General features: G+C 42.7%; 1 protein-coding gene across 2 annotated transcripts in view; it reads right to left on the reverse strand.

Moving 5' to 3' along the window:
* Nucleotides 1-21,494, reverse strand: part of LOC102212933 (nck-associated protein 5-like) — a 179,164-nt gene that overhangs the window by 106,897 nt on the left and 50,773 nt on the right. For both annotated transcript variants that reach the window (XM_005742237.1, XM_005742238.1), the window contains one exon: nt 14,581-14,654. In XM_005742237.1, the coding sequence (XP_005742294.1) occupies nt 14,581-14,654 (74 nt within the window). The remainder of the gene's footprint in view (nt 1-14,580; nt 14,655-21,494) is intronic.

The following is a 21,494-nucleotide window of genomic DNA, read 5'->3' on the forward strand; positions in this document are numbered from 1 at the left end:
AAGCCGGCCAAATTGAGCCCTTGTACAAAAAAAAGAGAGAGAAATGTGGACGGGGAAAACACCGCAACACAAAGAGACAAGCGTGCTGACAAAAGACAGATAGAGACAACCGAGGAAGAGATCAAGAGCAAGGAGGAGAGCGAAAAGACGAAAAGTGAAGGAGAAGGCGAGGAGGAGGAGAAAAAAAAAGGAAAAAGAAAGCAGTGCTTGGGTCTGCTGGGCCGAGTGACTCCGGCCCATCTGCCACAATCACAATCAGTCCCAGCTGAATGGCTGTGACTAACTGCAGCATGAAGCCCGCAGCCTCAACCCAGGCAGGATGGAGATGAGAAGGGGGGGGGGGATGAAGAGGCAAAAGTGGGGAAGAAGAGGAGGGTGATGGGGGGGTTCTATTGTCTACTCCCCAATAGGACCAGTGCAGGAGGAGGCGGGCACCGGATGGGTGAAAAGGGGAGAATTAAAAGGGTCCCGGTGACAGGAGTGCTCAGTTAAAGAGGGTAAAGAAAGGACAGGGGAAACTTAGAGCTGGGGCCATCGCTGCCACTGTGCTCTACAGCCACTGTCAGTGATGTCCTCAGCAAACAATCACGCGAAGCAAAATGAGTCTGCAGGAGGCTGATGGAGCGGCTTGCTCACGTCAAGATAAGGGAAGGTAAATAAACCGCCCCAAAAAAGTGACACTCGTTATCAGATGTCTCCTAAAGCCGGCAGCGACATTGTCATTTGTCATCATAAAACTCTGAGAGATTCATGATGCCCGATGATTGCGCTCGTGACCAAAGTGTCACGCAGAGCGGGGTAATTGTGTTTATCATAAGCGCAGCTGTCTCGTGAGGGGAAATCTGAATGTGGAGCGAGCGAGATTTGATTTTACGAGCAGGTGGTCACCAATTACACACCATTGTCCCATTTGGGTTAAAAAAAATAAAGACAGATGAATGAATGGCTGAGTCAGCATTAACACAAGGACGCGCACAGTAATCAAGAAATATCGAACGTGCCGTTGGCTTTAATTTGATCGACGGGGAGCGCCGAAACAGCGAGTAGCGCTGTGCAGTGCAACAGATGTGAGGCTCACTGTGTTTTTTCCTGCAGGAAATAAGCGATGCTTGTTTGCTTAGCTTTGTTTACTTCCATTTAACTACATAATGATGGTACCATAAGTGCATATCTGCATGTTTGTGTGTGTGTGTGTGTGTGTGTGTGTGTGTGCGTGCATGGGCTGACAACTGTAATTGCATAATGAATGGGTTTGTGAAAGTATGTGAAGTTAAAGTCCGTACATTTTAGGTATACACTGGTGGATATGCACGGGTGCATATTTGTCTTCAGCTGCCCCTCATATCTTTATATTTTGCTTCCAAGCTAGACCTTCTTCACTCCTCTTGAGCAAAACGTCTCCAAGTTTCTTCTTCTTGTTTCTTCTGCTTTGTTTGGACATTGGTTTCTTTTTCACTGATTTTCAGTCCAGTCCTTGTACCGAAGCATTTTTTGTTAAGCCACGTAACACTGACCTATGAATCATCAAAAGAAACATAACTGAAGGGATGAACAAGTGCTGTGACAACACATAAAAGACAACTCAGCAACGAACTGGTTTTAAATGGTATCTTTAGCCACTTTGTTTCTGGCAACCTGTCACAGAAACACATCATTTTCTTTTCATTTCTAAAGATGAATCAGCTGATCATCTACTGAAGCCTCATCAGAAATTGTCTCAGTGGAAGGAAGGAAGCTGCCTAAAAGAGTTCAGACTGTGCTGAAGAATAAAGGTGGTCACACCAAATACTGACTTTTGAGCTTGTTAGAATTGTACAATCTCTGTTTTTTTGCCTTTAGTGTGTGTTTACATGTATGTTTGCACATATTTCAGTAAATCACTGCATCTATTTCCCATTTACAAAGCAAAATATCAAGAAACACGGGGTGATTCAAGACTTTTGCACACTACTACATAGACTACAGTCTGACTGTACACGTGCACAACGTCTGAGACTGAAAAGTGAAGCCATGTCTGAAAGAGTCAATCCCTGTAGACCACCCTTACTGTAAGCACATATTTATAGCCCAGCACAACAAAACCCTTTTCCCCGCCATTATTAGGGCTGAAAGTTGTGTGTGGCATAATGACAGGTGATTCTAGCTAGCCAGGCCTATAGATGTCTTTCCACTTGTTACCGAACTGGATGTCGTGACTGCATTTGTGCTGTTAGAGCCCTTTGGACTCTTATTAATGCAATAACAACTCTACTGACAGCCTAAGAAATCTTCGTGCCAGTGTTGCTGGGTGAAATTCTTTTCTTTTATCTGTATGATACTCAGCACTAATTAGCAGCTATGTGCGTCTGTGCTATGCACTTATGCACCCTGCTAACCAAGCCTGTGAGCGTGAGCTGAAATCGTCACTTCACTAATTAATATGTAAAGTCAGGGTGGCAACTCCCATCCTTTATTTACAGTTTATTGTGTGCGTGTCTTCATGCAATACGTGCAAAATATAATCCATACGTTGTCACAGTGATAATTAAGTCCACTAACACCATTGTGTAAGTGTGTGCGCATGATGTTTGCAAAATTCATATGCGTATATGAACGTGCACGTGTGTGTGTGTGTGTGTGTGTGTGTGCTGAGTGATCTGCTGAGCTCATTAAGGCGCCGCTTATTGCTCTGCCAGGGGTGTCAGTGACAGATTCCACTGTTTGGAAACACTCGGCCGCCCACACAGCCAGCCTGGCTCCACCACTGTCACACACACACACACACACTCGGACTAGGTTAGCATTCCACAGGGAGGAGGGGGTACAGGGAAGGAGACAGGCCGGTGCTGGGACAGTGGCCGGAGGGCCGGTGGGTCGATATGGATTTGTAATAGGGTGCAGGGTGGTCTGAGGTATGCTGGCTGTGGCTGCATGTAGCGTGAGTGTCAGCACCTCTGAGGTCCTTTCGGGTTAGAAGGACGCTGGTGCTCGTAGTAGTAGTATGTGTGCAGCGGTTGAAGAAGTATTTAGGACGCTTACTGAAGTGAAAGTAGCAATTCAGCCATGCAAAAATACTCTATTACAAGTCTGTCACGATGTGTAAACTGCATTTTTGCAAGTGAGTTCAAAACAAATTTCCCATTTGGAGAGTTCATGCTGGAATCAAAGCTTTCAGTAACCTTGTTAAATGGATTTATCTGGCACAAATTAAAGTTTTTGGCTCAATTTACCACCCAAAAAAAATTATTTAAAATGAGACAACAGCGAGCACCGATTCCTGGACTGGCCTGTAAAATATAAACACATAAACACATCACGTAAAACGAACGCACAGCTTGCTTTGCCGTCGAACTGGATATGCCTCGCATTTCATCAGAGCGATATCTCGAGGCTAGAGAGGGCTTGAAAGTGCTCATTATGAAGAACAGTTCCTTCCAGTGTTAAATAATTGATGCATTACTTTGTGGGCAGCATGATAATGCTGACCCAGATGGAGCTAAATACAACAGATAGTTTTTAAAGCACTGCAGCTGGCAATATTTCAACTGTAGTGAAGTGTAGGTGCACTCAGGTGTAGTACAGGGCCCTGAAATGTTTAGAAAAGTAAGAGTAAGTGCACCACACGAACGCACAAACATCCTGTCGGCCCGCTGCTCTGGCGGTCAGCCACACTTTCCCTCCGTGACATTAATCCCCTGCAGCTTGATCACAGATGAGCGACCAGGGGCGACCGGCGTGCGTCACTTGAGGTCATTACCAGACTGGTCGATTCTACAGTCTAGGTGTGTGTTCCCAGTCAGCCTTTAATCGTACACTAGATTAGCCCAAACGTTTGGGCTTGAGATTTGTTTCTGAGAGCAACCATCTAAAATGTCTGAGCAAGCAAGAGGTGCAAAGTCATTTGGAAACACGTCGGTGGTGCTAGGCGTGGATATTTAGCTGTCAACATGGACGGGAATCTTTTGGGAAGAGGTTCAGGGAGTATTTTGTGCACAATGATGAGTAAAGGAAATGCCATTCTGCAGACAGGCAGGCCTGTTTGTTTACCCAACACTAGCTTGCCCTGGATCTGCACAAGACAGATGCAAATCACACGGCGGGGCTTCCTCCGGAGACTCCCTGCATGTTAGTGAGCATCTACATGTGTGTCATTTCACTTCTTTGTTGCAAGATGAAGTGTGTAATACAATGAAAACCCGCAACGCAGTCTTCGGTCATGTTTCATTAGAGCAGGGAAGGGGGTTGATGGGGGGGTGGGGGACGATGCCAGTCCAGTGAGACATCATCAAGTGCACCGAGATTTTCCTCTCTGGAAGATCTCAGGAAATGTTTAAAGTCATTAGGAGTGGAATGAGCTGGATTAACGCTGATGGCGGTATCTTTAATTAAACTTAAGTAAATCTTTTTTTAAGAAAAAGAGCATTCCTTGTGTGATTACAATTCACAAATGGGGGCTATTATGGGGTAATCTTAGTTTTATCCTCCTCTAATCAAAGGGACAGTTAGATCTCGCAGCAGAAAGACTTTTTTTTTTTTAAAGAAAGCAGCAAATTCAGAATACACAACATTTAATGCATCCTCTAATTCTTATGCAATCAGAAAGTGCTTATTGTAAAGCACTTTGTGATTTTTATCTGTGAAATGTGCTATATAAATAAATTTTACTTACTTACTTATACTTAGAAGCTCGATTAGGTTTAGAGATGGTCAAATGCAGGTCAAAATTAGATACGCTTTAAATGGTGCTTTTGTACTCCAGCCGAGCCCTCAGAACACTTTTCCCCTACAAGCCACATTCAACCAGTCACACGAGCATTCATTCACCGCTTCATTTTATGCCTTTCAAGTGCTTTTTAGCCATCAAGCACACCAATGGATCCATCGGGAGAATATGGAGTGTCTGACTCAAATATGCAAGATGAGGATTGAACCTCTGACCAGCTCTATGTTCAGAGCCGAAAAGTGAAAACTGTGAACTCTAACCAATCATTAAACCAGATGGGGAGTCTCTAAATTGATGCGCTATTGATCTTTACATGTAATACGTTTAACAAGGCTTTGCAGTCCTTGTGATCTAAAGCAACCATCAGCCTCTCCAGCTACCAAGAGGTTAACAGAAGCTGACATTCACTTTTTCACTGTGTTTATATGCTGTACTTTCTGGTTACAGCCCCGGGCCCTCTTGCAGCAGTGCTGCAGGAGCTCATCTCTGGAGATGGGGAAGATTATCCCAAAATGCAGGACACTTGGGTGGGGTTTTACAGGACTATTAAAACCCCACCTTCCTGCATCTGTAACTGCTTTCTCCACCCCATGTTCATCATGATCCATGCAGCGCCTTACACCACTGACAGAGACTTAAGCACATCATGTTTTTGTGTTAATTCTTGTTAAGACGGACAGTTATCGTCTTCTTAATAGCTATGATTTAATGGTCAGCAGCATATGTTGTGGCCCTTGTGGTAGCCACTTGTTTTTAGTGGTTTCTATTGTTGTTTTCTAACCACTCACATTTCTCTCTCCCACCTCCGTTTTCATGTTTCAGTGTCAATTTGTTGTCCTTTGGTTACTTCCTGTTTGAGTTTAAATGTTAGTTTTACTTCTTTCCCCTCCTTTGGGATTGTTTGCCCCACCTAAATTTGTTTCCACCTGTCTCTCTAAAATCAGTTCTATGTGTTTGTGCAGCCCTGTGAAAAAGTCCACCTCATGATTCAATAACTTAAAGAACCACCTTTAGCAGAAATAACTGAAGTAATTATTCTGTGTCTCATGTTATCGGTCTCTCAAATCATTGTGGAGGAATTCTGGCCCACTCTTCTTTCATTGAGGTTTATGCACAGCTCTCTTAAGGTCCCAACACAGCATTTTAATCAGGTTGAGGTCTGGACTTTGACTGGACCATTGTAACACCTTGAATCGTTTCTTTTTCAGCCATTCTGTATTTGTTGTACTTTCACAGCACCCATTTTGGGCCGATCTTTATCTGTTGTACAGATAAAGTCACTTTTGACTCTAGAATACTTTGGTATACGGAGGAGTTCAAAGTGTCCAGGTCCTGTAGCTGCAAGAAAAGCCTAAATCATCACCCCTCCATCGCCATGCTGACAGCGGATATGAGGTGTTTGGCTTTGTGCTTTATGACCACACATTTTCACTTTGGTCCAAATGATTTTGTTCCAGAAGTCTTGTGTTATGTCCAGATGCAAACCTAAGCTGTGCTGCCATGTTCGTCTTTAGGCACTTTTGTTCCTTCTCCTGAAAGACCCTACAAACTATACTTGTTCAGTCGTCTTCTAATTGTACTGTCAAGAGCATTTAACATACTAGCTGAGGCTTGTATAGTCTAATTTGTAGCCCTTTGGGTTTGTTTATCCATCCCACCTGCTCCACTTAGGATCCGACTCCAGAGTTCTGTTTAAAACTGACCAGTACATTGTCCTGAAACATTATTCTACATTTACTTTAAGAAACATTCAATTTTACAACTTATCACTTCATCAGAGACTCACAGGACACCCACTTTCAGGACTGCAGTGTTTTGATTTTCACACATTTTCACCCTTTCCTGTTTCCTCAACGACATGAGGATGTTTTCCAGAGAGCCCTGAGCTGGGGGTAAATAGCATGGTTGCAACCACTGTGACTGCCACCACACAGGTTGTGTCAACAATGAAAACCACACGGGCTCTATCAATCTGCTCATCTTAAAGCGAGGATGTTTACCGGAGTGCTTCGCAGCACATGTTTTAGTCAAAATAATAGCACACTTTCAGGAGCATAAAAGGAGTCATAACATATTCACCCTAGAGCTGATCTTGACAAAAATCTATTCACTGTACGGTGAAGAACTCAACTAAAGTTTACAGACCTGAACATTGTGGTGAACAGTCAATTCAGCTGAAATCAGATAAAGTAATATACTAATGTGTAGAAGTGTTTCTTTACAGTACAATGCATTTAACTTGAGTGTCTGAGAACCCGGTGAAACACCAGCAGTAATTAGGCATTACACAAAATCCCACTGGCAAAAAGTCTCTTAAGTGCACCTAATTGCTTTTAGGAATGCAGATAATACCCCATTCAGTGGAAATGCCAAGAATAAGTGTCACAAGTCCTTTAAAACGCTGCATATGCATGTTGTGAAACCACTAGAAAATGGTTTAGTGAAACACTGCATGTACAGGGAAAGGACAGATCCATTAGGTTAAGCTATTTTCAGAAAAACAGCCAGTACACTACGGCTCTGCAGTGTACTTAACCTTGAAACCAATCAGAAAACATCAGAAACATGAAGGCTTAAGGTGAATGATATGGGAGGCGAAGCATATTACTGGCAGGTCCTCATATGCAATGAACAGGGGAATGCACCTATGAAAACGACCTTGAAGACGCTTCGGTAAAAGGCCTCATTAAACCATTCGATTAACCTTTTCCTCTCATGAGCTCCATAAAACTGATGCATGTATTTTACCAGGGCCTGGACTGTTTTGGTGTGGGGGGATGGGGAAGATCGTCCCAGCTAGACAGAGTTAGCGAGTTTCTGAGAAGATAACCTAGCACGTGTTGACTTATGTCACAGGGCGGCGGTGTCACCTCCTTAACTTCAGGCTTCAGTGAGGTTATCATTGTGTTCACAGTGAAGTGAGGTCAAGATAAACAAGAAGCTTTTCTGTCGACTTGCTACTTCCTTCAAGAAAACAAATTCTCACACATGTTAACAACTTACTTACTGCTATTTACAACAAATTTCAACATTATTTCTTTGGACATTTTCTACATCTTTTTCTCATTCATTCTCATTTTGAGTCAAGTCCAAGGAATGTTTTGTTTGGTCGACCTGGTGTGTAGTATGCCCTTAAAAAATCTGAAGAAACTTGGACCTGAGAGATGCATGTAGACCTTCAGCTGAATGAAGCCTCATCAGAAATGGTCTCGGTGGAAGGGTGGCTGTCAAGAAGCCATTCTTAAAGAAGGGAAATACGCAGAAAAAGCTGAGGTATGAAAATTGCAGAAGAACTGAACTGAAAATTAGTGGAAACAAGTCTGATGGAGGTTAGGAGACGGGTAAAAAAGTGTCTACAGCCATCTGTAAAACACGACGGAGTTTCTGTTATGGTTTGGTATGCATTTCATCCAGTGTTGTTGGAGATCTTGTCAAATTGATGATTTATGAACACAGAAAGGTACCATCAGACTTTAACATGCAGTAACATCTGGAAAGATTCTAATTGGCGCAATTTAATTTTTTTAGCATGAAAACAACCCAAACCCACTGTCAAGAAAAACACACAGTGGAGCACTATCAGTCATGGATCGGCCTCCCCAGAGCCCGGACCTCAACATTATTGAAGCAGTGTGGGATCATGTGGACAAAGAACAGAACAAAAGGCAGAAACATCCAAAGAAGAGCTTTGAATGTCCTTCAGGAAGCCTGGAGTGTCATGGTCCGGAGTCTGTGACTCCGTGTTTATGTTAAGTTTATTATTATTCTGTGGTTTTGGTTATCTTGGGTTTTTGTACTCTCCTGTTTCACGTTTCATGTCCCTATGTCTGTGTCCCCCAGCCTGTGTTTAGTTGGTGTGTGTTGTGTTCAGTCAGTGTGTTTCCTGTTTTACTTTGAAGGTCTCGTTTCCCCTGCCTCGTCAGCTGTTATGTCTCCCAGGTGTGTTTCCCTCCTGTTTCCCATCCCTTGATTACTGGTGTGTATTTATAGTGTGTGTTCCCTCGTCCTCGTTGCTGGTTCGTCTGTGTTATTCCCTTCGGTTATTCTGTGTATTTTGCCCCGTCTTCCTGTGCATTCTCCCCGGGTAGTTCTCCCTGCAAGGTACCCTCGTTCATGGTCAGGTTTTGTTGTTTAAGTTTTAGTTTTCCCAGTTTAGAGTGTTTTCAGTTCTGTTTCTCGCCATCCTTTCTTTTGTGTTGTACATCACTGTCGCAATAAAGCTCGCTCACCTCAGAAGCCACCTGCATTTTGGGTCCTTAATAATTCGCACGGCTTGCCCCGGCAACCCGTGACATGGAGAACTATTCCTGAAGACTACTTGAAGACATGACACAAAAGCTGCCTAAGAGAGTTCAGACTGTGCTGAAGAATAAAGGTATTGACTTTCAAATATTGACTTTCAAGCTCATTAAAATTATACAAACTGTGTTTTGCCTTATATACCATATTTAAGGTAAGCAGCAAGATAAATCTAGTGGCTTTGTGAAGTGCATGTAACCTCTGGTCACAAAGCAGAGCGTAGAACACACGGTACACAATAAATTCAGCTCTATAGTACAAGATTTATGCTACAAGGGTGTATTTTAGCAAAAACATTCATAAACCAAACCAAGCATCTCTGGTGCCTAAAACTAACCAAACAAATGGGTGAAAATTAAGCAAATATTATAACAAAGGGAAAGCTAAGTTGAAAGGAAAAGTCACAGTTACAGCTTCTGAATTGGATTTTTTTTAAACCACACTTAACTCATCATATCTTCCTTTCAGCAGAGTGAAACCACGCAGTCACGGTTATGTTATTGGCAGCCACCGACTGATAATTTATACTGGGCTGCTAAACAACTCGTACTGGCCGTCAAGTAGGAAAATAATATGCAAAACCAGATAATTATACATGAAAAGCAGAGACTTTTGTCATTTTACCACTGGCTGTTCATGGTTTACACTCCACAAGGTTTAATCGAGCATTTTATTAAAAAATAACAAAGTCTTGAGGAAAAATACCAACAAATTTAAAAAGGCAAATTCCACCTCCGCATGAAGGTTTAAATGAGGGTTTCACAGACTGATTTATTTGCCCACTAACTGCTCCTTTAAGATATTTTGGAGTCTGGACTCCTGGGCCGTAAAGTGACCTCTAATGGATGGATTAGGTTCAGTCATTTACTTCAGAGGGCGCACAAATATACTTTGGGAGCATATTAGATCTCTTTAAGGCTTAGCGTGATCAAATTATTGCATTAGACCGGTCAACTTATCCAATTAAAGTTGTAAAATGCATGGCTCTCGCCCAAGCGAGACGGCAGATCCTCGGGGCGTCGGAGGGGTTTGCGGGAGGCTGAACCCTATCCACCTCCTCATCGGCAGAGCAGGCCTCGCCGCATACTTCAGCTGAGGATTACAGCCTTTCATCTTGCTCAGACCGCCGGCAGCACACAGGCGTCTTTGAGGCCAGATATGGCTTGTAGCAACATCAGCAAGGTCCAGATTTGTAAAGCTGTTTCCCAGCTTTGTGCTCCTGTGGTCTTTCTTTCTCTGGCATGTTTACAGGCTCACTCATTTAGCTCTTTCTCTCACTTAACGCCACCATCCTCGGTTAAAGGCGAAGGCGCTTTGTACGAGCAATGCCCTTAAGAAGGACAAACTTTAAGAAAATTCAGAGTCTCTCAGAAAACTTTTAATAGCTCAAACAATTTTGAGAATTTGCAGCTCAAGAAAGGACTTTCTTGACTTTCCAGTCAGTCTTTGATAGTTGGTCTTAAAGCTCAAACATTGTATGATCAAGGAAGGACAAATAGGCAGAAATGTTGAGCTGCTTCTCAGAGAAAAAATGGACCAATTTCAATTCCACCCACAGGCGAATTCACTTACACAAAGCAAGTCCTATTAGCTATAATCCCCCACCTAAGAGCACATCTGATCTGACCTCCGCTTTCTATCTCTGCCGTCTTCGGAGCAGGGCTGCTCTATGAACATGACAAATAGCTTATTGATCAGCAGATGTCGTCGTTAATGTCCTTTCGACTTGGGCTGCAGCTGCAGTTGCCTGCTCCCTGCAACCTGTCCTAAGCCCCGAGCATCTCCAGCTGAGTCCCCTGCCTCCCTCCCTGCTCCCTCATCACAACAACTCCCCACTTCCCAGTTGCTATGAGGGAGCCCCCCCCTCTCTCAGTCCTACCCCACACCGCCTTCCAGCCACCCTCCTCATCCCTCCTTGTCCTCCAAGGTGTGGAAAGGGTCACAGACAAACGCCATCTGCTCCAGCAGGCAGAAAATGGCAGGTGAGACCAGCTCTGGGCCATGTGACCCCTTACACTGGCCAGCTATGGCCACTGAAAACAAGGTCAGGGGAAGATTTGTGGAAAAACAAAAAACCCCAGCTCAGCACATTGACAAATCAACAGTGGGAAAGTAGAGATGGAAAGAGGGAAAAAAACTAATCTGCATTGTTTTAATCCACAGGGAAGATTACACAGTCACGGTGCCTTGACACAGCAGCTTGTCAAAAAGAGGTCATGCAAACTCACTCCCCGCCCGTCATGCTTTTTAGTGCTGCAGAGCATCCATATGTTCCCCACCACCACATGTCTGTCACTCAGCAACGACTTTAATAAACTCTTTTTCCTCAACACATCCAACCTGCCCTGACTCAACTGTGTGTCAGCGGCATATCAAGGCCACCACTAATGAGAGTGTAAACCTTTAAAAAGACATTTCATCATGTTTAATGAGTGCCCTGCAAACAAACGATGAATAACTGGAAACCCTGGGTTTGGTGTCCAACTGTACAACGTGTCTGATGTTTCCAAATTTGGATTTGCTCCATCTGATGTTGACACTGTGCCGTGGAGCTTTTGTTTCCGTCTGTCAAGGACGTGGTCACATTGAATAGATCGAGTGGGAGAGGCCGGCCAGCATCCCACTGGGGCTTTGTGCTCCATCGAGCAATGATGCTGCGACCGAGTGCAAGAGACGGCGATTGTGTATCTGCATGTGAACTCATGGGGCTTTAGGATGACGAGGATATAGCAGGTGTTTCTGACACTCAAAATTATCTTTAATTAGATTCAGATAATTAAAAATCCATGTTTTTCATTAATTTACACTTACCACCTGTAGCTCTGCGACATTTGGAGCTTGTTTAGGTACAGATGACACCCACTTGGCAAACATCAGTGAAAACTCCAGCTTTTGCACAACACACCACATCCATGTTTTCTTTTAATTTATAAAAATGCAAAAGTCTCGATCCACCACTCATTTCTTTCATATTTTGCTTCCAATGAGCCAGATATTCTTGAAATGTATTCAAGCACTCTTGGGCAATAGCCCTCCAGGCTTTCTGGAGGTCTTTCAAAGCTTCTTTTGGACATTAGCTACTTTTTCACTCACTTTTAGTCTAGTAATTGTTACTGGCCATTTTCAGAGGATTATTTATCATTTCCTAAGCCACTTAACGCTGACCTATGAATCATTCAAGCATAAAACACTCAACGGATGAACCAGTGTTGTGTCTAAATATAAAATTCCAAAGATAACACAGTTTGACAGACATAAAATAGTATTTATGCACCAACAAGGTGATTTCCAAAGAGTTATTACCTAAAAACTTGGCATATCTCAGCATGGTGTGCAGTGTGTCCTTAAAAAAATTGAGGAAACTGGACAAAAGTTTCCCATTTGATCAAAATATAAAGTAAGACCAAGATGTGCATATTTAGCAATTAAATGAAAGTAGTATCTGCCTTCTAACATAAAAGAAAAAAGTGAAATTAGGACAGAGATCAGCCATAATTGTCCAATTGGTGTACTTTGCCAGTGTGAAACTACCCCATAATATGGTACAATGAGAGCCATGAATGTAGTAGGTCACTGGGTCATAAGGAAGGATGCAAAGAACTAGAGGAATGTACGGGCTTCTCTTTCTCCTCTTGACTGATTGATGGGCCCCATATTCTTAGGGGTGGAGCGAGACATCTACAGCATCGTGAGATGCTGCCTAATAAGGGGAAGGAGGCGGTTTTTGGGGTTTTGTTTTTTTTTGGGGGGTTTTTTTTAAGTCGAGGTCTATGTTTTAGCTGAACAAAAGCCTTTGTGAAATCATTCATCACTGTCGCCGCTCTGAATCGAACAACACTGGAAAAGAAATGAGAACAAATCCTGGCTGGTGGTATGTTGTTTCTAAAAACTGAGCTTCAAAGACGAGGAATTTTCAAAGTACGGATTTCCACTGGTTTGTTTACAACATCTAGAGGCTTGCAGCAATGCAGAGCCCCTCACAGTTGAATCTCTCACTGGAGCCCATGGAAGACAAAAGCAATCTTTGTAAATAGCACTTCTCCTCAAGACACCAGCATTACATGAAAAACTAGAGCCTTTATCCATGATTCTTTCAATCAAGATACTGACTTGAAAGATGTACTTCAAATGGCAAAAACTACTTTGAGTTATGAGTGAGTTTATATCTTTGAACCTCAAGGAAACAAATGTCAGTTTTACAAGGCAGGGGTGCATTGGGGGATACTTAGAGAATCGGTCTAGTCCTTTTTAAAACATACCAGACTGACCGTTAGTGGTTTGGTTTGGTTTCTCAGGTTTTGTCTACTTTTACTGACTGAGCGTTTTACACAATGGCACAATGGCTAGAAAAACATTGTAGAAGACCAAGTTTGATGCCTTGCGGAGATAAGAGCAAAAGGAAGAGACGTGGCCAAAGGCTAAGACACAACGCTTACATGTCAACGCTTAAGCACTTCAAAGTACAATGCCATGTAGCATTAGATAATTTAAAGGTATAATTTACCCAATCAGAAACAGGGTACTAACCTTGTTTTTAAGCCAGTTTGGACAACCTTAGAAGGATCAGGTTGGAGTACACTCCAAAGGGGGATTTTTCCTTCTCACATGGGGTACAAACAGTAAATGGGAAGCTGGACAGAAGCTGGACAGGTAGAGCTTTGAAAAGGGAGCACCATGAAGAGAGCCCACTGGCATTTATCCACTATTTTTTCACTAGTGGGCAATCAGACATCACATGGACTCCATGGTAGGGCGCTGGCAGGTTAATGACCAGTTAATGCCCAATCTACACTACTCGGGGCATTTGTGTTTCACATGCAGCTTCCAGGGTAATCAGGGTACTTCAATCAGTTGCAGTTGTACAAGTTCAAGGCTTTTGAAACCATTTGGTCCCCAGGTCAGTTTGCACAGGTCATCTAAGTGGCTATTAGGTCACTCTGGCTCTCACACGAGATGTCTTAGAAAGTTGGGTGGGGATGACTTAGATGAGAGGGTCATTCCTTTACACATCACTTCCTTTATTAAGGGGCTGTCCTGGCCGAGTAAAGAGGATGGTCAGTGGTCATTTAACCCCCCGCAGCCACCGATCCTGAGACCCTTATTCCCCTTTCCCCTCTGTCCAACCCCCAGCCCCTCTTTGCTCACTCAGGGGGAAAATTACTTTGAGCCGGGGGAATACAGCTCCATTGAGATGGAGAAAGGGTTGTACAAAAGAGGGTGAAGTTTAAAAATTGTCTCTCTTTTCTATGGGGGCTGTGCATCGCTGGAAGGGAAAGGATGATAGCAGCATTGAGGGGACAAGGTCATTAGATTGGCATCTCCATAAGCTCTTCATTTCCATTGTCTGTGCAAATCTGCTCCAAAGGACCTCCATGAGAAATGCCCCCAGTCAACCCCAAACTGAGCCTGGAGTCTCCCCCTTTGTCTGCCACTTTTAGTGTGCTTCCAACACAAAAAGCATTTCTCAAGAACTGTGCACAAAGCTTGTCTCAAGCTCAAAACCAAACAACATTGTTCTGCAGCCTCTGGTTGGCAATGAATGCAGGCAGCTGCTGATATCTTCAGGCAGAACCTCTTACCTTCGGACGTTTCGGCGCTCCTCCTCGAGCTGCTTGAGAAGTTCATCAATGCATTTGTTGGCGTCCATGTATTCCTGCCGAGAGACAGAAAACTTTATGTGTAAATGATCAAAGAGTCAAATGCTAACAATGATTAAAGGAATACATGCAAAATCACACCCTGACTGCATCCTCGTGTTGCTTTCATAAATGTCAAAGAACGTCAAGACAGGAGTGCTTTTTAAAAGGTGTGATAATTCAGTTTAGCCTCTTATCCCCTCTCCATGTGTAATTCCAGAAGTACCTCTGGGTAACTTCTAATGGCTGGCCCAGAAGCAAGCCCGGCAGTGTAATGTCAGCTGGGAATAGCCCACACTCACAAAATGTGCGCTACTGAGTTACAGCACACACAAAATGAGCTAAGGCTGAGAGAAGAATGGAAGAAACAGATGTTAGGATTTCTCGGCTTTGGCCTAATGATTTGCTTCTTAGTGGTCTGACATCATATAGCAGAAGGGGGTTGTAACTGTGAGAAATAGGCCACATACAGCGGGCACCATACTTCAAACATCTGGGTTTTCAGATACTCAGTGTCTACCTGCAGTACACAGCAGAGCACACACTGTGCTGTCAGATCAGTGCGGTGGAGGTTTAAGACTAATTAATTAGATATTAGCTTGACAGCTCACGATACATCTCATGGGTAAATGGTTATCTCTGTGGGACAGATGCTCTCCATTGATTTCCAGACACTCTCATCATGTGCTGTGAGTGTAATTGAATAATGGGGATTCCCAAGAAGAAGTCCCTAAGCCAGAAATCTCAGTCTAGGAGGGGAAAAATGGTCATAGTATCTGCAAACCATCCATTTTTTTATGTCATGTATGTTGATTGTGAAGTATAGATCCTTTTATTTTTGCTTTTACTGCAACTACGGCGCCTTGGCCTGCATCTGAACATAACTCCCTTTGCAGCTATTGTAATCTCAGTTCTCTAATTAGTCACTGCCAAAATAAATCCCTTCAATAAAGCACAAAGTCACTGTTATAGACCAGAATTCAAGGGAAAAAAAAGAAAAACAAACACAGTGTCTGCAGTTTCCAAACTTTGTGGGAAAACCCTTGATGATAAAATACAGCAGATTGTCCACACGAGACAAGTTTGGTCAATATGGAAATTTTTCTTGTTGTAGTGATACACTATATCATAGCAATACACTTTTCTGGGAAACACATTGGGAAATCCCACATAATCAGCCAAAAACAACAACACAGCCTCAAAAATGACCAATTATTTGACAAATGGTCTAATATTGCATTAATGGTCAAAACCAACATAACCCCAGCACCAACAATGCAATTGACCAGTAACACTGTTGCGATAACACAGCATGCTGACTTAAGGGCTTTCTGCCATTATAATATACTTTACGTGATTATGATTTAATCTTTTTTTAACATTTTTTCTTGCCATAATAGCAACAGCAGCAGCTTCATTTTGCAGCATGACAATGATTCTGTTTTTCTTAGCAAAACACAAAGGATTGGGGGATGGCTCAAGACTTTTGCACAATACTGTTGCTTGGTGCCCAGGCCTAAGCAAAGTAACAGGTAAAACAGATCATTTACAAAAGCAGAAACAACAAGTCAGCTCAATATTCCCTTTTGGTTTCACACAGAGCACAAACCCAGTCTCCTGGGTAAAAGTTTTGAGCGTCACACATTGTCATGACTACATGAACGTTGCCGATCTTTATGCTATTACTTCTACTTATAAGCATTGTTTTTATGTCTTTTCCCCGATTCACAGGGAAGCTATGACATTACCACAACATGACTGGTGAGTAGCAATGATGGTCCCTGAACACTTCATATGATACTGTGGAAAAACACATACACAATGATATCAGATACAACTATTTGGCACAGGCTTTCAACGCCCTTATTGATTTTTCAGACATGAAACACTGAACTATTTCACAGCCTGTAACACAGCACTTTTAATAATTTGCATTGAGCAATATGAGGACAGAATGATTCTGACCTCCCTGTGAACCACATCTGGGGCCTGAACAGACCTAAAGTACTTCTGTTATCACTACATGGGCTTTTTTAAGCTGTGGCCTTGAGAGCAAATTCACCAGATGTTCAGAGACTGCTGATCTAAATACATTAAGCACAGTTGTTTTGTCTGCTGCTTCTTAAGCAATTATTGGACCTAATCTCGCATCTGAGACTGCCACTCAAAGACAGCCATCACCAGCAGCTTGCACCAGTGCCAGGAGAACATGGCAAAGGCCCAGGTGTCCTGCCGAGTTTGCATTCAAGGGCACTCTGGTGACCATTAGGCAAATAGGGGCAAAGAACGACAACAGATCGATGCTTAACAGTGTGGTGTCACATTTTCCAATTTCTGTCATGCAAAAAAAAAATGACAACAAAAGACATTAACTCAGTTTCCATCCATCATCCCTTTCATCACTGGAATCATCCATTTTTACTTAATCAGCATGACAAATCTTTCATGTTTGGAAAGCAACCAATTACAGTGCCTAACAACACTGCCCTAAAGCCATCTGTCAGTCTCAGAGTGTCACAGAACGGGGCCAGAATGGCACTCAGACCCAAGGCGAAAAGGCCATTAGTGCTCAGTGCTAAGTTCCCAAAGTTAAATTTACCGTTGGCTCCAGGAGTAGTTAATCAATAGTGCAAACCATGGCAAATGATTGTTCATGTTTGTGTTCTCTGAATTCATCCTGACCACATGGGTGGACGGAGAGAAGCTTGTAGCTATGAAATGTGTTCTGCAGAAGAAATAAAGTACAGTCTAACAGAAAGATCTCATGCTTTGGTAGGAGGTATGCTAGCTAGTAGTGTGGATAAACAGTTGAAACTGCTTATATATTATGAATAAAAAGGTGTAACTTGTGTATGGCAGAAAAGTTAGAACAGGAAGGTGAAAGCACAGATACATATATCAGCAATAACCTTAAAGAAGTAAATGGTGTGAAGTGTGAGGCCATTTCCAAATAATTTGCAGTGAGAAAGGTTATTTACAAGTGGAAATCGTTCATGACAGCTGCCAGTCTTCCCAGGAGTGGAGGCCCAGGCAAATTCACCCTAAGGTGAATTAGGTTTGCAAAGTTGCACCTGAAAAAAAATCACAAGACCTGTGCAACAATGTGCTTTAGAAGGACAAGACCAAAGTGGAGATGCTTGACCATAATGCACAAAACACAACACATCAGCACAATCACCTCATGTTAGCTGTCAGCACAGTGGTAGTCAAATGTGAGGACATCTGTCTGACAGATAAAGCTTCGCCCAATTTATGTCATGAAACAGGTCAATGATCCCAAGCACAGCAGCAAATCTACAACAGAATGGCTGAAAAATGGAAGAATCAAACTGCTGCAATGGGCCAGTCAAAGTCCAGAATTCAACCTGATTGAAATGCTGAGTTGGGACCTTGAGAGAATTGTGCATAAAGTCTCAAGGAACTGCAGCAACACTGTAAAGAAGAGTGGGCCAGAATTCCTCCACATAATGTGAGAGACTGATAAAGTCATTTATACCTGAATTATTTCAAGTTATTGCTGCTAAATGTAGTTCTACACGCTACTAAATCATGAGATGTGATTGGTTTTCACGAACTACTTCTGCATGTTGGTATGATAATATATCATCACCTAATTTTAAACCTTGTAAAGACCAGATTATTTTTCAATATGTTCTGGTATGAAAAAGGGTGTACCTACCATAACTGTAGCTAACTCTAACTGAAAGTTACCTAGATCCAATTAAAACTGACTTCAAGTGAACACATTTGAACATGAGTGGCCCTGAAGATGAAGAAATTCAAATATGCTGAACCACTGGTCTAAAGAAAACAAGCACACTCTGAACATTCAACAAACCAACATCTGCCAATTCATCAACTAAAATGTGTGACTTTTTCTCAAGCGGCCAAGAGAACCTTCTTGGGTAAAACATCTGTCTCTGAAACACCATTAGCAACACAATCCCATAATGATTACGACTGCTCCACAAAGGGGAACCTTCTTTGCAAAAAGCCCTGTGTCAGGGGAAATATTTACAGGCCACATCAAAGTCAAGTAAAGCTGGCTAAGTCAGTGTTGTCATCACGTAGCCCTCGTCCTAATGACAGGGCACTGAAATAATCCTCAGCACACACGAAGGAATGTAGAGAATGCAGCATGCTTGTTGTCATGTGAAATAGGAGGGTATTTAAAGCGGAGATTTAAAGCATGACTCATGTATGTAATGCCGCGTGTTATATCTTCAGCCAGGCATTACTCCTGACGGTTTTACGGCGTGAGTGAAAGCTGTACCGTTCCCACGAGGCCCAGGTACTCACGTGTAGACTGGAGAGGGGGAAAAAAAACACAGAATTTACTGACCCGAGACTTTATCAGAGGCATATTTCTCAGGACCAGCGCTCTGGTGAATGCAATTCCTTACAGTGCTTAAAATGTCCTAAGAGCTGTAAGCTCATAAGGAGTACGTAAGCACCTCCAAAGTATACTAAATCATGAAGAGGCTTTTACAAAAGTCCCAATATACTTCACCTGACAGCAAGATGTGCACTTACAGAGCAACAGACCTTCAGGAGACGTTGTGGTAAATTAAACTGAATAAGGCGAGATTGGTTGGACTGCTGCATGTAAATCTAATTTTACAGGTAACAGATTTCACTAAAAAGTGTTTCTCGTACTCAGTGTTTTAAGATGACAATTGGACTTGAAGCTGCTGAACAAGGTGAAGCCTCTTTTCAAAGCAAATGTCTAAATGTTATTTTATTTCCTTATTGTAGGTATAACGTAGAATGGGGTTAAAACCTGAGCCATTCATTCGAAGTGGCCTCTTTTAGGATCTTGTTCCCATCAATGAGGCATGAGGGATCACTAGATATTTTGATGAGTACTTCCTTTTGTCCTTTCGCTGGCAACCTGGTCCCACGTTCCAGCAGTGTGGACATATAAAAAGCTTGCACCAGTTACTAAGACTTCATATGCCATGGAGTTTGTGGTCACTAGGTCTACACCCAGCTGAACACCTATGGAAGATTTTGGACTAATGAGGAAATACATGAAGGGTATATCTTTTACAAGAATGATGTCTGTCCCTCAGTAGAGTTCCAGAAACTTAAAAAGTCAAGAAGGACTGAAGCTATTCTGGCAAAGCTTGTTGAATCAACATCTTTTAAGACTCTTTATTTTGTTTTATTCTTTATTTTGTCACCTTTATTTTGTAATTTATTTCCTGCACTTGAGGTTTCCTAAATAAGAAACAGTTTTAATTATAAATACACATTTTGCCTATTCTTTTTTGTGTGCAGAATGAAAGCTTTTTAAGGTGAATGAATGGAAGGATTGCCCATGGTACAGATGATATTGCACTTTAAAAAGCCATTCATTAACAGCCAGTGCTGTGCACAGCATTGATTTTTGCAGCTATAATAAAAGCAAGGGCCGAGCTATTGTTAACCTGTCAGGTAATGTGTTTGCAGATGTTCATGCTCTACGACCGCTGCTTCTCAGTAATGTTTATCCAGCCGTGTTTACTCAAGTGTGTGAGAGCGTTTGATAAGCAGGCGCTCAGTAGCTGCCGAGGAAAGAGCTTCCCCTGACTCGCGCCATGGCTCGAGTCCCATATCCAGGCCCCCCTCCAACTGCTTGTGTGCCTTTATGAAATTTTTTAAACGTGAGTGCCATCCCCCCACTGCCTTGGCACCAAGAAGCAGAGAGGGAATATATATATATATATATATATATATATATAAAGTGAAAAAAAACCCAACACACTTCTGACCACACAAACATGCAAACAGGCAGACTGTCTGACACTCAAAGCCAGTGCAATCTGTTTAAGATTAATGGTCCAGATTTCTCAGTAATAAAACATCAGATGCATTATTCATCCATATGAGCCTCGCAAGCACACTCTGCTCTTTCACACATTTTTGGAGATTAGGAGCGATGGAGCCACATCCCCGACGAGCGTCTGCTTCTTATATCGGCTGCTTTGGAGTCGACTGGAAAAAATAAATAAACTTTAAGCTAGATAAAACTGACCTGGTTGCTGCAGAGGTCAGGATACGTTCCTTTAAATCCTCGCTGATGTAAGTTCCTTCCACCACCTTGATGTGTCTGCAGATGAGAACCTCCGCCTGGCTTGACTGATAAGACACCTTGTAGAGGTCTGCAGCCTCTGGGAATAACACCCAGCCAAAGACAAGGTCACAACCTCGATCCTCCCTAACCCTGCGTCCCAACCCATCCCGCCAACCTATCTCTGCTTTCCAGGAATATATTTGTTTTTGCAGACTGATGACATGCCAGCAAGGCCTGTGGGACTGAAAAAGCATCTGAAAAGCCTGAAAAGCTGCAGGTTTGATAGAAAGTAACAGTCCCACATGGGCTACTGCAAGTCAAAGGTTAGGCCAACAGAATTTAAGATTTCGTTCTGGGCGTTTTGTTTTGGGGGGGTTTTTCACCGTACACTTGAGAATGAGTTATGACAGTGACTTCTCAAGGTGTGGGAGATATACTACATCTGATAGGGCTGTTAGTCTGGGCTTCCTGCCAAACACACAGATGTGTCTGCTGCCGAATACACCTGCCATCCAATACTCCAAAGTTTATGTGAACATCACCGGCAAAAGATGTAAACACTGCAAATTTAATTAGCGTCAATGAAAATGTATTCTCGTTTCCCCAGTATAATTTCTAATGACTGTGATCCTATCATATTATCCGGTAAGACTAAAGCCACTGCGGCTTGTATCAGGTTTAGTTCAGCCTTAGTTAAATTCATTAGTCTTATCAGGATGTTTCGGGGCTCTGTGGTGGTGATCCATCTCTCAGTGGTCTTTACTCACATCCCCAATGACCTGGCGTCATAATATCAGCTCAG

Source organism: Pundamilia nyererei, unplaced genomic scaffold (genome assembly GCF_000239375.1).
Source record: "Pundamilia nyererei isolate P.nyererei 1_Seehausen unplaced genomic scaffold, PunNye1.0 scaffold00118, whole genome shotgun sequence".
In the NCBI taxonomy this organism is placed as follows: Eukaryota; Metazoa; Chordata; class Actinopteri; order Cichliformes; family Cichlidae; genus Pundamilia; species Pundamilia nyererei.